Consider the following 16,425-nt stretch of genomic DNA (forward strand, 5'->3'; position numbering starts at 1 on the left):
TGCTGGGGGATACAATGTATACCCTTTCATATTTCCCTGGTAACATTTTGTTGCGAGTTTTGTATGAATGACTGGTAATAGTGGTTTTACCTTAATGACCTTTAGTATTTGTTACTCACAGGCTGTTAATTCAGCCTTGGTAATGCACAGAAGGGCCACCATTCTCCATCATTCGGTCTGGTGTGGTTTCACGTGCTCATGAATATTCCCAGTCGTCAGGCTGGGAATCCTCGGTAAAAGGAAAAAACAGTTTCACGTTCACTTAAAAACTGTATTTCTCCTTTAAACCATTCACAATCCTCTGGGTCATACTGCCCCCATCCAATGACTGTCCTCTCCCTAAGCCCCTCCGCTGACAGCCATCTTCAGATTTTTACTGCACGTTTCAGTGTTGGGAGTCCTCGAGCTTGCTCTCCGAGCTGTTTGTATGTTTTGTAGGGTCTCCCCCACGTCTCAGAAGGTGTACCTAACCCCAAGCCCTGACACCGCCGCAGTGACTTTGGCAAAGTCTGCAGCCATGCCAGAAGGGGGGAAACTGGCTCAGCCGGTTCAAGACCCTCAGAGGGGAAAAAGGGGAGATGAGAGGCCCCAAAACAGCCCTCCCTAGGCTGTCACCCAAACCATGGAGGTCTTGTCCACAGACGACGAAGACCAGGAGTCCTTGCACATAGTCCACAAGGACGTTGAAGAGGAAGACGACCACGCAGGTTTTCCTGTTCTGCCTTCTCAGCCGAGGGACATTTATTTGGATATTCTGTCGGCCCTGCACACCTTGGTGTCAAAGATCCAGATGAGGATGCCTACGGCTCCGGTACCTGTGGTCCCCCAGGTGTCACCGATCAGCCACCAGAGAAGAAGAGGAAGTATCATCCGACGCCCCCATTTCAACCTCTGCCACCAAGTCTGGTCCCTTCTCACCCAGCAGACCCAGAAACCGGTACGCATACGGCCACAATGACGGATGATGAGGATATAGTTGCAGCAGGCGGTGAATCTCCACATAGGGTGTCCCCACTGGATGAGGTGGGATCGTTTCACTCCATGATCTCCAGATCCTTTGAGCTATTTCAGCTACTGCCCGATGAAACCAAAAAGCAGGGTTTACTGTACCAGAGGCGTGAGGCCAAGAGGAAGACTATCATGGCGGTGCCCCTTCTGGACGACGTTTGGGAAGAGGGCCTGGCCCTCATGAAAGAACCCTTTCATGGCTACAGTCAAACGGGTTAGGTTTGTTGAAGAAATATCGTGTGTGTGTGTGTGTATATATTCCCCTCGCACCTTGAGGTCGCAGCGCAGCCATCGCCGGATTCGGACAGTGAGGGGAAGAGAATGGACGCCATGGGAAAGGTGATTTACACTGCGGCGTCCACCATCAAGGCAGCCAACCGACTGGCGATCCTAGCCTCCTACGACAGCTGTGGTGCAAGCTAGGGCCTATTCTAGAGTTCCTCCCCAATGACAAGAAGATGGTGGCAAGCGCTCTCTTCCAGGAAGTGGAGGTAGCGTCTGATCACGCAATCACAGTGACATTGGACGTCGCCGACACAGGGTTGTGTCAATTGGGGAACAGTGTCTGCCTTTGTCGCCAAGGCTGAATGAAGGAGTCAGGAGGTCCAGTGAAAGTCGTCAACGAGTCCCTCCAAGCCTTCAAAACTGATATGGAGACGGCCTGTTCCCTGGGCACTCTCCAGCAGAACCGCTCTCCTTTTGGCTCCTCCAGGGGAAAGTCGGGCAGGTCTTCAATAGGCTTCTCCACTTCTTACCGTCAGCCTTCCAGATCCACAGCTCAGGAATCCTACAGAAGCAGTTCCCGAGGCCTATGGTAGCGGAGGACAACATTACCAGTGCCAAAGCAAGTCTGAACTGAACGGGACGTCGTGCACCCCAGTGGGAGGCCGGTTTAGGAAGTTCTGATGGTGGACAGGAAGGCCATGGTTCTCGGAGCTGCTCAGCCTCTCAGAGACCACCCATCCACCTTCTGACGGGCCCAGCTTCTCTTCTGGCGTAACAGAGGGGCAGGGTCATATACACAGCGCCACATCTCACAAGCTAACCTAGAGATCATACAACAGGGTGCAAGGATTAAGGCTACCAGGACCCAGTATAAGAGCAAGTGGACTAGGTTCTGTCACTGTGCAGACTCTAAGGAGATTTGCATGTACATTGGACAACGTGCTCTCCTGCTCTGCGCACCTCGCTCACTCTGGTGTGCAGGTTGACACCTGCTGCATGTATTTTGCAGCCATAGGAGCCTACAGAAATTCGGAGCAAGAGTTCTTTTCCTCTTCCAACCTGATAGTCAAGAAGCATTTGACGGGCCTTGCCAGACTCTACCCGCCCATTAAGAGGCCACACACGATGTGGGACCTCAATGTAGTGTTGGGCACCCTGGTGCACAAACCGTTTGAGCCAATGGCGTCCATGGACATCAGGATGGTCACCATCGAGACGGCCTTGCTAGTAGGCCTCACTTAGGCTAACGCAGTCAGTGAAATCCAGGCGCTAGTCTCCTCAGGGCAATATACTATTCACAAGGATAAGGTAGTCCTGTGGACACACCCAGCGTTCCTACCTAAGGTACCTTCCGCTTTCCATCTAAACAAGGAAATGGTGCTGCCTATGTTCTTTTCCGACCCTAAGGATGAGGGTCAGAGGGTTCTGCACTGCCTGGATGTCAGGCGTGCCCTGAAATTCTACTTGGACAGGACCAAGTTCTTCAGCAAGTCGGTCGCTCTAACTTTGGCGGGTGATATACAATATTTAATCAAATTAGCTGTTTTTGTAACTAGCCTCTCTGTGCTGGGTTCATGATGTTAAATAGCAACAATATCAAACGGTATTTGTTTAGTTTGTAATTATTGTTCACTCAAAGCACCGGGGCAATGGAAAGAGTGGTAATCAGACTCACCTTATATGTTTTCTCTCAATGATGTGTTACTACAATTAAGCAACAGGAGCAGTAATTAGGGGTGAGGTGAGCTCATCCAACTGGTGTGGATCAAGTGGGTATACAGTGCTTGAAAGGGTCTCCTTGAAGTGGAGGGGCATGAGGTACTTTTGGAATTGTATGAGGGAATGAGTGTATGTCTTAATGTAAACTAGTATGCGGTTCCACAGCCTGGGTGGGGTGGGGTGGGACGGAAGTAGTTTGGAAATTCCTATATTTTTCCCTGTGTCTCCCTCCCAACGCTCTTACATGAATGCACACCAGTAATATATGGTTCCTGTCATACATTACATTGTGGGAAATATCTAAATGTTTTATTATGCATTGTTTTATTTCATGTGATTTTTTTTTTTCTTCCCTAGTGAAGAGTTAACTAGGCTTTGGAATCTTTGCCCTGATAACATGGAGGCCTGCAAATTGGAGAATAGGTAAGCCAGAAATAAGACATTAATAAACGTCCAGTTTAAATCCATCTTCAAAAGGGTTGGGTGGCATATTTTTTTTATTGGTTTATGGTCTTTCCATCGAATCCCAACCTTCGAAAAGCAAATCCATCAACAAAAAATATAAAGAAAATAAATGCATCGAAATGCTGTCTTTTTCATTTAAAAGTATATTTCCATCGAAACTTGTCCATCGAATATAGGAATGTACATGTTTCGATGGATATGTACTTTTAAATGTAAAAGATATCATTTTGATTCATTTATTTTTAAAGTTAAAATGTTACATGGATGACACTGTCCAGTCCTGAATTCTTTAAAGTATTTTGGCACTGGGCAGCTTCATGCAACATTTTCTTTATTGGGGGGGGGGGGAGAGTTCCCCCAAATCGAAATCCAACGAAATATATTCAATTAAAGTGCATTTCGATGGAAATTACTTTCAATTAAAACATTTTGTTGGATTTCAATTCGATGAATCAATTTTCTATGGATAGTCCAGAAACCGTTTTTATTCTGTGATCTTTGAAAATACATTTCTGTCCAAGTCTTCCTGGTTCATTTGTTTGCTGAAAAGTGATGTTATGAGATATTTTTATTGTAAAACGTAACAATGCTTGAATTATCGACCTAAAAACAGGGAGAGGTCTGCACTGCCTGGATTTGTGTCGGACTGCATGAAACATGTTTCTCATGGATTCCTTCCTCCGACAGATTCCTTATCCTAGACATAGCCTCCAGGCACTATTCCAGCCCTGAAATGGGTTCACTGCTGCTCTGCTTATCTTTGATCTGCTCATCTTAACTGGTTCCCTTGACTCTGGATGTGTCTTCATGGATGATGTATAAATGGAGCCGGCGGCACTCCATACCCTCCACTCCATTTTTTCATGCGCTCAGACATTGCTTTGGAACTCCACTACTATCTAGAATGCTCACCTACCCCATTTCCTCCCTCCCCTCAAGACCTCAAGTTTCAAACCTGAAGGACATTGGGGTTAGTCTGTATCTGTATTGGACAAGTGCAGGTTTGCGCTTTGGATTAGATCATGATACCGTTGAATGTGGCTCCTGCAAATCTATGCATCCTAAGGCTATTAGGGAGTGGATTTCTATGGATCTTGCTGCTCTGTAGAAAAGCTGGAAAACTCCTAAATCCTCAGTGCCTTCAGCCTGTAAAGGAGAGAAGTCCTGGTCCTCAAAGGGGTGAAACGAACCAGAAGATTCACAGCCTTGTGAGGAAACAGAGAACAAATATAAAAGAGTAACGAACAGTGCAGGAGGTCCAGTGAGAGACTTCCTCCAGATACCACTCTTATTCTTCCAAGAAGTGACACTGTCCCTCCCCATTGCAGGGGGGGGGGTCTACCACCAACTCTGAAATATCACCTCCTACAATAGCGAAGGAAACCTTTCCCATTAGCACCTACTCTCTGGCATTGCGAGATCATCAGAAAATGTTGGATATCTAAGCCAAAGCTCAGAAGCTTCAACTCCAGTAGTGGAGCAAGGCTCCCTGTTCCTTCTAGAGCCGTTGGAGAATCCTCCTCCTTCAACCAGTGTTAGGTTGCTTTTTCAAAGTCGCTAACTGTGGCAGGACTTGGGAAAGCCACCAAAGGGTTAGCAAGGGAGTTCAATGACCATTTGAGCTAAGTCACTCTAAGCAGTGTTGACCAACTTAACGTTGAGGAGGAAGGGGGCAGTGCAGTAAACGCTTGGCAGAAATAGTTAGTAAAAATACCCACACTAGTAACACACAAATAATAACACTTTTCCAGTACTACACTAAGGCACACTTTGAAGGCAATCGAAAATCTTTAAGTACATTCAACAGTTAGGTAACCCACAATGGGTTACATTCTACTTTAGAATTACAATCAATTATTCACACAATAGGGGCATTTACCAAAGTAGGGAGAAAATATGTTACACACATCAAAACACAGGTGCTATACTTATAAGGCACTCTGCATCACACAGATGTCCAACCCTAGCATGTACCAACTCTCTGGTAGTCTTTTATGTGTCCCAAAAGGTTCCTAAAGAAAGAGCGGAGTGTTCTGGGAAGGCCCCTCATCTAGTGCAGATGAAGTACTGAAGTTGGTGCAGAGTAGATCCAACAAGCAAAAATGGGACTTGAGTTTTAATTCTGTTTGTAGTGAAAGGCGAACCAGCTACCACCCCATAGGTCCAAAGGGATGACCCAAACAAGTACTAATGCAGACACTACCCCCTGGGCCAACCCCATATAGTGCTAAGGTAAGTATGACTTTGCACCCAATGCAAACCTAAGGGTGGGGCGTTCAAGAGATATGTGATCTCGAGCTGCCGGACCCTTAGAAATTTAAGAACTGTTACAGGGAAATGTAAATCACTAGGGAAGACATCCCTTACCTTAACTGCCGTGCAGGGTCATCTGGTCGTGGGTTCAAGGGCAGTCACCACCAGTTGTCTCGACGTGGCTGTGGAGACCTTGGACCATTGGGGGGGCACCCACATGTTCTCCTACATAGAAGTAGAGACCTTCACTGATGACTTATGACGTATGTTAAGCCAGAATTTCTATTTTGGGGATTCTAGGGTCACTCTTTGGAGTGTGGGGGCTCAACATATTGCTTTTGCCCTGTCTTTTTTTGGTTTTGGTGCCAAAGGGACGTCTCCTGAAATCCCCCTGCTATTAGGTCCCTTATGGTATTTGGTCACCCCTTACGTGCCCCAGTGGGGCCTCTCAGGCACCACATTTCCTCCCTAGTATGATTATATCACTGTAAATTGGTTTTAGAGTGTGAGTTGGTGGCAACTATAATTTAGTTTTGGCTTCATCAAAGGTGCATTTACTGCATTGGTAGCCCAGTGCAACCTTTTAATAGCCATTGAGATGCAGTTGTCATGACTGAGTACAGGACTTCCATCACCCTCATTAGGACTCCTGCCACATGTGACATCTGTAAATTGCCCTGCACAGGGGGGAGGCTGTACTGCGCTAGTGCACTCTTAGCGTGCACAGCATTCTAATACAAGGTGCTTAACACCCTTCCAAGATGCCCGCACTAGTCAGACTCTGCCAGACTTCCAATATGGCTGTGGTTTCCCCACAACCAGTATCCACATGATGTGCTCCAGTTCCCAGGGAACTGATCCATGGCAATGAAAGCTGCACCCTGGGGCCCACGCCCTTTGCTTCATGTTACATCCGCCCCTGAGCGTACCATGCTCCTGCAACAGGACCAGACCTAATTTCAGCCATGACCCGCACATGCAGGGAAAGATGGAGAAAGGACAGTTAATCCTGGGCAGAAGGCTTCATACTTACTGGCTACCGCAAGCATTCACACTGGTTGGTCACATCTGCAATCCCAGCTGGTTTGTCTCAACCGCTTGCACCCGCCGCCACCTGCAAAGACAAAAAGGGGTATGTGATGTCGTCACATAACTCCCTAGTCACGTGGAGAGGAACACGGGGGCGGCAGGAAGGGGAGGGACAGGAGATGACGTGGGGCAGGCACTTCGGGGTAACGAGTAAGAAATAAAGGATGTGTTGAAGAAGACTCTGCGTCCGTGCTTTATTTGGGATGTGATATTCTTACACATCTCGACACTGGCGACGAGCGAATTCACGCAGCAGGATCACTTTCCCGGTGCTTTAGGCGCAACGGCAGTGTACGGCGGGTGGGAGTAAGTATACTCCCCGCCGACTGAAACTCCCCCAGGAGTCCGAGCGGGGTGTTCGCAAGTACCCGTCAACGGCGACAAGCACATCCGCGGGTGGAGCGCGTCGGCCCCCTGTAATTGTCACGCACGTTATCGCAGGTGGAGCGCATCGGCTCCTTACGATCACTCGCGTCCAGAGTGGTAAATTTGTCCGTGAGTGGAGCGCATCGGCTCCTCACGCAGAAGCGCGTGAGTGGAGCGTGTCGGCTCCTCACAGCGTTTCTCGTCAACGGTGTGCAAGGGATTCGCAGGTGGAGCGCATCGGCTCCCTGCGACGGCTCATTCTCTGGAAGGGGATTTGCCTGTGAGTGGAGCGCATCGGCTCCTCACGCAGAAGCGTGCGAGTGGAGCGTGTCGGCTCCTCACAGCGTTTCCCGCCAAAAGGCAGTGGCACCAGTGGGTGGAGCGCATCGGCTCCCCACGCTCATAAAGGTACGCTCGCGTCAAGCGGAACACACGCGAGTGGGGCACATCAGCTCCGCACAAAGACTTTCTCTTTTTTTTTTCTCCTGTTCTCTCTTTTCTCGCGCATCGCCTTATAAAAGACTGTGGAATTTTTTAAAAAAAAATAATTGTGGAAGCCACGTGGGTGGAGCACATCGGCTCCCTGCACAAACACCTTTCACGTCACACGGAACATCCACCATTTTCAAACCTCAAGAGAAAACGTAGCAGTTGTCATCCACTACACTCAGTAAGTGCACAATTTTATATCGCTTGTCATGCTTGATGACTCATCTGAGGAATCACTAACAGTTCAAGTAACTCCTGCTAGAGCAACACGCACAAGCATGACGGACGGCCTGATAACACAACTACCCCCCAATTTTGACCTAAGTGACACCAGCACACTGGGACCAAGGTGGAAAAAGTGGGTGAGGGACTTTGAAGTGTGTCTCAAGGCGGTAGGTCCTTTGGAGGATGAAAGGAAACACAGCTTACTCACCCATGCCATAGGATCAAATGTGAGAGACATTCTAGATGAAATTCCTGAAGATGACATAGACACCTACACCAAATTGAAGAAAGACACCCCTAACCAACTACTTCACGCCACACACAAACGTGGACTATGAGCGTCACATCTTTCACACCACTAAACAACTAAAGGGTGAAACAATGGATGCGTTTGTGATGAGATTAAGAATAAAGATGAAACACTGCGATTTTAACAACTACTCAAATGAAGAAGCACTTCGCTCACAGATAATTGTAGGGTGTGAAAGCGGTGATTTCAGAAAACGACTTCTACAAAAGGCTCGAAATCTGGAAGAGATTCTACGCCTGGCTCGATCCGAGGCGGCACTAACAGCACAGGTAGAAGGTCTTGATGGCATCACCATCATTCATGGGATCGTGCTTTAGGCGCAACGGCAGTGTACGGCGGGTGGGAGTAAGTATACTCCCCGCCGACTGAAACTCCCCCAGGAGTCCGAGCGGGGTGTTCGCAAGTACCCGTCAACGGCGACAAGCACATCCGCGGGTGGAGCGCGTCGGCCCCCTGTAATTGTCACGCACGTTATCGCAGGTGGAGCGCATCGGCTCCTTACGATCACTCGCGTCCAGAGTGGTAAATTTGTCCGTGAGTGGAGCGCATCGGCTCCTCACGCAGAAGCGCGTGAGTGGAGCGTGTCGGCTCCTCACAGCGTTTCTCGTCAACGGTGTGCAAGGGATTCGCAGGTGGAGCGCATCGGCTCCCTGCGACGGCTCATTCTCTGGAAGGGGATTTGCCTGTGAGTGGAGCGCATCGGCTCCTCACGCAGAAGCGTGCGAGTGGAGCGTGTCGGCTCCTCACAGCGTTTCTCCGCCAAAAGGCAGTGGCACCAGTGGGTGGAGCGCATCGGCTCCCCACGCTCATAAAGGTACGCTCGCGTCAAGCGGAACACACGCGAGTGGGGCACATCAGCTCCGCACAAAGACTTTCTCTTTTTTTTTTCTCCTGTTCTCTCTTTTCTCGCGCATCGCCTTATAAAAGACTGTGGAATTTTTTAAAAAAAAATAATTGTGGAAGCCACGTGGGTGGAGCACATCGGCTCCCTGCACAAACACCTTTCACGTCACACGGAACATCCACCATTTTCAAACCTCAAGAGAAAACGTAGCAGTTGTCATCCACTACACTCAGTAAGTGCACAATTTTATATCGCTTGTCATGCTTGATGACTCATCTGAGGAATCACTAACAGTTCAAGTAACTCCTGCTAGAGCAACACGCACAAGCATGACGGACGGCCTGATAACACAACTACCCCCCAATTTTGACCTAAGTGACACCAGCACACTGGGACCAAGGTGGAAAAAGTGGGTGAGGGACTTTGAAGTGTGTCTCAAGGCGGTAGGTCCTTTGGAGGATGAAAGGAAACACAGCTTACTCACCCATGCCATAGGATCAAATGTGAGAGACATTCTAGATGAAATTCCTGAAGATGACATAGACACCTACACCAAATTGAAGAAAGACACCCCTAACCAACTACTTCACGCCACACACAAACGTGGACTATGAGCATCACATCTTTCACACCACTAAACAACTAAAGGGTGAAACAATGGATGCGTTTGTGATGAGATTAAGAATAAAGATGAAACACTGCGATTTTAACAACTACTCAAATGAAGAAGCACTTCGCTCACAGATAATTGTAGGGTGTGAAAGCGGTGATTTCAGAAAACGACTTCTACAAAAGGCTCGAAATCTGGAAGAGATTCTACGCCTGGCTCGATCCGAGGCGGCACTAACAGCACAGGTAGAAGGTCTTGATGGCATCACCATCATTCATGGGAAGCATGAGAATCTACATAAACTTGAGAGCACTACCAAAGGAAACACAGATCCATTTTGTTATCGTTGCGGACATGAATATCCTCATGAAGGCACATGCCCTGCTATGGGTCAAGTCTGTTCTGCCTGTGGGGGAGAAAATCATTACAAGGCTGTATGTTTCATATATCGTAGCAAAATGCGAGGAAGTGGAAGAAATAGATGCTCCACACCAGAAAGAGAACCGAGGCGTCTGAGTCCCAATCGTGACTCACGCTACCAGAATGATGCGACACGCCGCTGACAACGAAAAGAACTGTCGGATCAAAAACAATCAAGGACCTCACAGGAATGGCGAGACAGCAAATGTACATCCTCCGGACGGAGAAGACGTCCCCGGAGATATGTCAGGTGTCTGGTAGAACAATCACATTCTGACAGCATCTCTAGCACCTCCTCAGAGGACAAACCCAAGAAGGAATTAAATCTACGAAGAGGAGAACCACGGATAAAAGGCTACTTATATGCACTTGGAAACCCCACTGCAAAAGAAAATAGCCCTACTCTCATCATCAATGTCAACCAAGTGGCTGCCGAATTTCTGGTGGATACCGGAGCCACGGTAAACGTGGTGAGTGAGGAAGTGTACAACAACATGCCAAACGCACCACGTTTGCAACCAGCTAGAGCACTCATTTTCCCATATGGCTCTAAGACGCCGCTACCATGTAAAGGCTTCTTCACGGCATCATGTCGATACAAAGATCACGTAAAGGAAATACCCATGCATGTTCTTGAAGCTGCCACCGACAGTGGATGCATTCTTAGTTACAAATCTGCGGTCGACATGGGTCTAATTCATGTCCTGTATAGACTCATGATGCATAAGCACCTGGACCCCACCGCCAACATTGACAAAATTTTCCCTGCATTGTTCAAAGGACTCGGAAAATTGAAGGACAGACAAATTGAACTACATATAGACAACAGCATTCCCCGTGTAGCGCAGCATTACCGCGGTATTCCCATCAATATACAAAAGCAAGTGGAAACCGAACTAATGAAACTCTTAGAGGCAGACATAATTGAACCTGCTGAAGGTCCCACTCCTTGGGTATCCCCCATAGTGCCAGTCCCAAAAAAAGACTCTGCTGATATTCGCATTTGTGTGGACATGCAAAGACCAAATGAAGCAATCCTGAGAGAACGTCATCAATCTCCTAGGATAACGGACATGGTGCATCTGCTCAATGGAGCCACAGTGTTTTCAAAACTGGACCTCAATAGAGGGTACCATCAATTAGAACTCCACAAAAGGTCCAGATACATCACCACTTTTGCTACTCACCTGGGCCTCTATAGATACAAGCGGCTCAGTTTTGGAGTTTCTTCAGCAGCAGAAATGTTTCAATCAGAAATTCATAACGTAATAAAACACGTGCCAAATTGTTTGAACTATAGTGACGACATCTTAGTATTTGGACAAGAGCAACACGATGACACCCTTATGCGTGTGTGCATGGCACTGGAGGAAGCACACCTCACCCTGAACAAGGACAAATGCGAATTTAGAAAACCAACCCTACGATTTTTCGGCCACATCTTCTCGAAAAATGGAATGACACAGGATCCTGAGAAGGTCAGTGCACTCACGAGCACACCACCACCAACCTCCGTCACTGATCTGCGATCGTTTCTAGGGCTTGCAAGTTATTGCACGAGATACATTAAGGATTTTGCATCGGTCAGTGCACCCTTGAGAGCCCTCACCAAACTTAACGCCGATTTCCGATGGACGGATGAATGCCAACAAGTGTTCCAAGTCATCAAAGATCGCATTGCAGATGCCAAAAACATGGCATATTTTGACCCACGGAAGCACACAGAATTAATAGTAGATGCTAGTCCAGTTGGCCTAGGGGCCATTCTAACTCAACTTGATCGCAAAGATGACCGGTCCATACACATAGTATCTTATGCCAGTCGCAGCCTCTCAAAAACTGAACAAGCATACTCACAAGCTGAGAGGGAAGGTCTGGCTGTTGTGTGGGCATGCGAGCACTTTCATCTTTTCCTGTACGGGAAACCTTTCACAATAGTCACAGACCACCAGGCATTGCTATTCATCTATGGCAATGCCCAAGCCAAAATGCCTCCCAGAATAGCTCGATGGGCTCTAAGGCTACAAGACTATCAATTTGACATCATTCATCGACCCGGAAAAGAACAAAATCCAGCAGACTTCCTTTCGCGTCATCCCAGTCAAAATTGCAACCCCGATCCATCCATTGCAGATCAGTACATCATGTATGTGGTCCAAGAAAGCACACCACAAGGTTTGGACATGGAACAAATAGCCAGATAAACCAACTCGGACCATGCGATGCAGGTCATCATGAGATGTCTTGAGACAGGTCACTGGAAACAGGCAAAGCAACTCAAAGAAGATGCAGAAGAGGAAACTAGACAAGACATCACCTGTCTACTCACAGTAAAGGTAGAGCTCGCTGAAACAGAAGGACTCTTACTGAAAGGGACAAAACTAGTGATTCCTCGTTCGTTGAGAAAAATGGTCCTTGAGCTTGCGCATGAAGGACACCGAGGAATAATGTCCACTAAAAGGATGCTGCGACAAAGAGTATGGTTCCCTCAAATGGACACACAAGTGGAGGAACTGCTCAAAAACTGTCCCACGTGTGTGGTTCTTAACCCTCAAACTAGACCTGAACCGCTCAAAATGACTGAATTGCCCAACGGAACCTGGGAAGAAATTGCAGTAGATCACTATGGTCCTTTGGAAGGGGGTGAATATATCCTTGTGGCCATTGATGAGTATTCAAGATTCCCAGATGTACAAATTGTACCGTCAACAGCAGCATATCACACCATCCCTGCATTGGATAGAATGTTTGCTACATACGGAATTCCAAAAGTAGTGAAGTCAGACAATGGACCCCCATTTACCGGACAAGACTTCAAAACCTTCGCAGAATATATGGGTTTCCAGCACAGAAAAGTAACACCGTTGTGGCCTCAAGCGAACCGTACAGTTGAACGATTCATGGGAAGTGTTAAACGCACCACGCAGATTGCTCGCCTGACGAGAGAACCGGTGGAGAAATTGCTGTGTAAGCTAATGAGACTATCGCAATACCCCACACAGTACCACTGGCAAATCACCATCAGAAGTCATGTTTGGTAGAAATGTGCGAACTAGACTACCCCACGTAGAACGAGAGGAAGAAAGGCACAAAGGTGACGCTGAAATGAGACAACAAGACTCATCCCAGAAGTTGAATATGAAAAACACAGCGGACAAGAAGAGGAGGGCCGAAGAGAATAATTTGGAGCCGGGAGACATCGTTGTTGCGAGACAGCCACAAAATCGCAAAAACATGGCAGCATTCAATGAAGAACCCCTCACCATCACACAGAGGAAAGGCTCTCTCATCACGGCTGAAGGAACTACGCACATGATGACAAGAAACAGCTCTTACTTCAAGAAAATGCCAGGGATCATACCCCTAGTCGAACATCACATGCCAAGAGACACTTTGGTGCGGGATGCACCTTATGAAGGAGACCAAGAAGATTCTGACACTGATGAGCCCCGTTGGCTACCTTAGGAATCGAGTGAAAGAAATAATTGGAGACCTCAGAGAACTCGAAGAAGACCACCGCGTCTCATTGAGGAGATGCCCTGATAACGAACTTAATGTTTAGTATCGGGGGGGGGTGTGATGTTGTCACATAACTCCCTAGTCACGTGGAGAGGAACACGGGGGCGGCAGGAAGGGGAGGGACAGGAGATGACGTGGGGCAGGCACTTCGGGGTAACGAGTAAGAAATAAAGGATGTGTTGAAGAAGACTCTGCGTCCGTGCTTTATTTGGGATGTGATATTCTTACACATCTCGACAGGGTATTATTAAACTCCGTACTATTGAGCAACATATAAGCACAAGCCATATAATCCGCGCTCCCAGCATGCGAAGGAGTTCTGTATTGTTCACACTGCAAAGGGGACATAACAGCCATTAGAGTAAGCACAGCCCCAGCAAAGTGCAGATAGCGAAAGGTAGAAACTCAAACGAACTGAACAGCACAAGGAAAGCGGAAAGTGCAAATAACAATAAGCACAGACACTCTTTGGGCATCAAAGGAGCTCTCTTCAAGCACCTAGCAGCCTCAGCAGGACTGGGAGAGCAACAACCAGTGAGGAACCTCGAACTGGTGCAAGTAGAAGAGCCTAGCACTTAAGCAAGCATAACCCAATGGTGAGTCCAGCCTTCCCATAGGGAATATAGGTCTTAGGAGTAGTACGAGTTTTAATGACATGGAAATAATTGTTCTTTGGTCCTAGGGGAGAAAACCAGCAGCCGTTGCTTACATCATCCATCCAAGGGGTCCAGTCCACTGCTGAGGCTACACAACCTGGGGTTCAGCCTACAGCCGTACTTCCAGCCCCTCCTACTCTAAACACGGCAAGTGTCACCTTACTGCATACACAGGCTTGTGGTGGAGAGAGGAGTGGAACACGCAATGAGAGACCCGGATGCTTACGCAGGGTATAAGGAAAGCGTCTCAGCAGTCTTTATTTTTATTTTAATTTTACCATGTGGGCGCTTTGTGTGCCCATCATGGCATCCTCCATATTGGTGCTAATTGGTTTAGTCTAGAATAGCTCCCTGGACTATCTCCTTCACTTCCTGTGGCGGTGGCTAAGGCTGAGTGGCAGTCCTATTGACCACCCAGTATGGTTAGTCATCTGACCTTTTAAGTGATTGGATGGCTGGCCTGGTGCCAGCCCCCTTTTTCTGATGTATTTAGAATGTTTGCTGCCACTCTCTCTTGGTTTTGTGACAAATCCAAGGATAACGTCTGAGTTATCCTGCAGACAAATACTATTCCAGTGGTTAAAACCCGACATGACCAAAAGGATTTCCCGATTTCCCCTACTTTAAACACTCATATGCCACATCAAGCACTGTTTTTAGATAAAATGACACTGGTAACAAGTATATGTAAAACTGGGACGAGGAGGCCCCATGAGGATGCACAGAACTATTGTCAACGTTCTCGTTGTTTGACCATCAGGGAGACCAGCCTGTGAATAAAAAGAAGCAAAGGCCAGGACAAACCCACAAAAGTAGCAGTTTAGGAGTAGTTGTGGTAGCAGATTCGGAAGCAGTCGTAGAAGGAGTCAGAAGAATCATGAAAGAAGCGAGACGAGAGGAAGGTGTGAGAAAAGGCAAATTGACAGCCAACAACCTAAAAGTTGGGCGATCGACCCGTGTGCGTTATGGGAGGTATAGAACTGAAAGGGGAGCGGGAATGTGTACCCAGGGATAATCTTGTGGGCAGAGTGAGACCAAACTTCCTAATCAACAGAACACAAGAGGTGGTGTCGGCAAACGCACGGAGGGACACCAGCATGCATAGAGAGAGCAGGAGTGGCTGGAGACGCCGCCACGCCACAGGATAGCCCTCACTTCCTATAACTTCAGAAACCGGCGGCAAGGAAGTACACCGCATAATGAAGTCAAGAGGGTGCTGGAGACGTGCCACATCAACCCTCTGCCAACGGACCTGGGCTGACTGGTGTCGCTGCCGCAAAACTACAAGGTTGAAGCCTGCAACCCCAGGGAGCATATTGAAGCCTGCAACCCCAGGGAGCATATATCTCTGCTTAGTATGCGGATGAAGTTGCTGAGACCTGAGAGGACACCACAGGCCCGGAGGGAATGTGATGGATCCTACTGATCCCTCACTAAAACCCTGCCTAAAGTCTCCTCCCAGGTGGCCAGGGAAAGGCAGAAATGCTTCCTGATCCTGTCCTTGTGGGTGGTGTACTGTGGGAGGATCACCTGGGAGAGACGAGGCCCGGGGTGGTGAGAAGATCCCGTGGGATGAGATATGGTAGTTGTCCTTGAAAGGGAAGAACCTTTCAAAAGTGCCAAAACATGTAATGGCCTATTGACGGCATAATGTATCTGAACCACATATTAAGCCTGTACATGTGAGCAAAGCTGGTGTAAAATCTTTAAAAATCCCAAAAACCATTTGAGTTCTCTAACAATAAAAATCCTCCTTACTCCTAGACGTACAGTGAAAGGGAATATGTAAAAGTTGACTTAACCTGCCTTTCTCTTTACAAGTGAATTCCTGTGATTTATCCTTAAATGCCTTTAAGAGAAATAAGGCTACCTTTAAAACTAGGAAGATGATAAAACCTTATTTTGTTGATTTGGACTACAGGTCTCATAATCCCAGAAATACTGGTACTCAATGTTGCAGTAGTGGTCAGCCTATTAAGCCTAATCACCCACACCTGAGGGAGGCAGAGAAGCTTAAAACGCCCTCCTCAGGTGCAGGCTATTAGATGTGGCGGGAGCTGTGGCGGGAGCTGTGGCTGGAGTGCTTGCAGCAGCAGTAGTAGCAAAAAGAAGAAAGCACAGTGTTGGCAATCCAGGCAGAAGTGGGAGAACTGAAGTGACGTTGCGACTTTGTTCAAGCAGATTTTAACTGCCTGTCCTGGGAGGGTCCTGTTTCCCCAAACACTGA

General features: G+C 47.7%; 1 protein-coding gene across 2 annotated transcripts in view; it reads left to right on the forward strand.

Annotated features, from left to right (window-relative positions):
- Positions 1 to 16,425, forward strand: part of THOC1 (THO complex subunit 1) — a 1,301,120-nt gene that overhangs the window by 856,899 nt on the left and 427,796 nt on the right. For both annotated transcript variants that reach the window (XM_069620878.1, XM_069620877.1), the window contains exon 17: positions 3,310 to 3,375. In XM_069620878.1, coding sequence (XP_069476979.1) covers positions 3,310 to 3,375 — 66 coding nt within the window. The remainder of the gene's footprint in view (positions 1 to 3,309; positions 3,376 to 16,425) is intronic.

This window comes from Ambystoma mexicanum, chromosome 5q (genome assembly GCF_040938575.1).
Source record: "Ambystoma mexicanum isolate Mex_15411 chromosome 5q, UKY_AmexF1_1, whole genome shotgun sequence".
In the NCBI taxonomy this organism is placed as follows: domain Eukaryota; kingdom Metazoa; phylum Chordata; class Amphibia; order Caudata; family Ambystomatidae; genus Ambystoma; species Ambystoma mexicanum.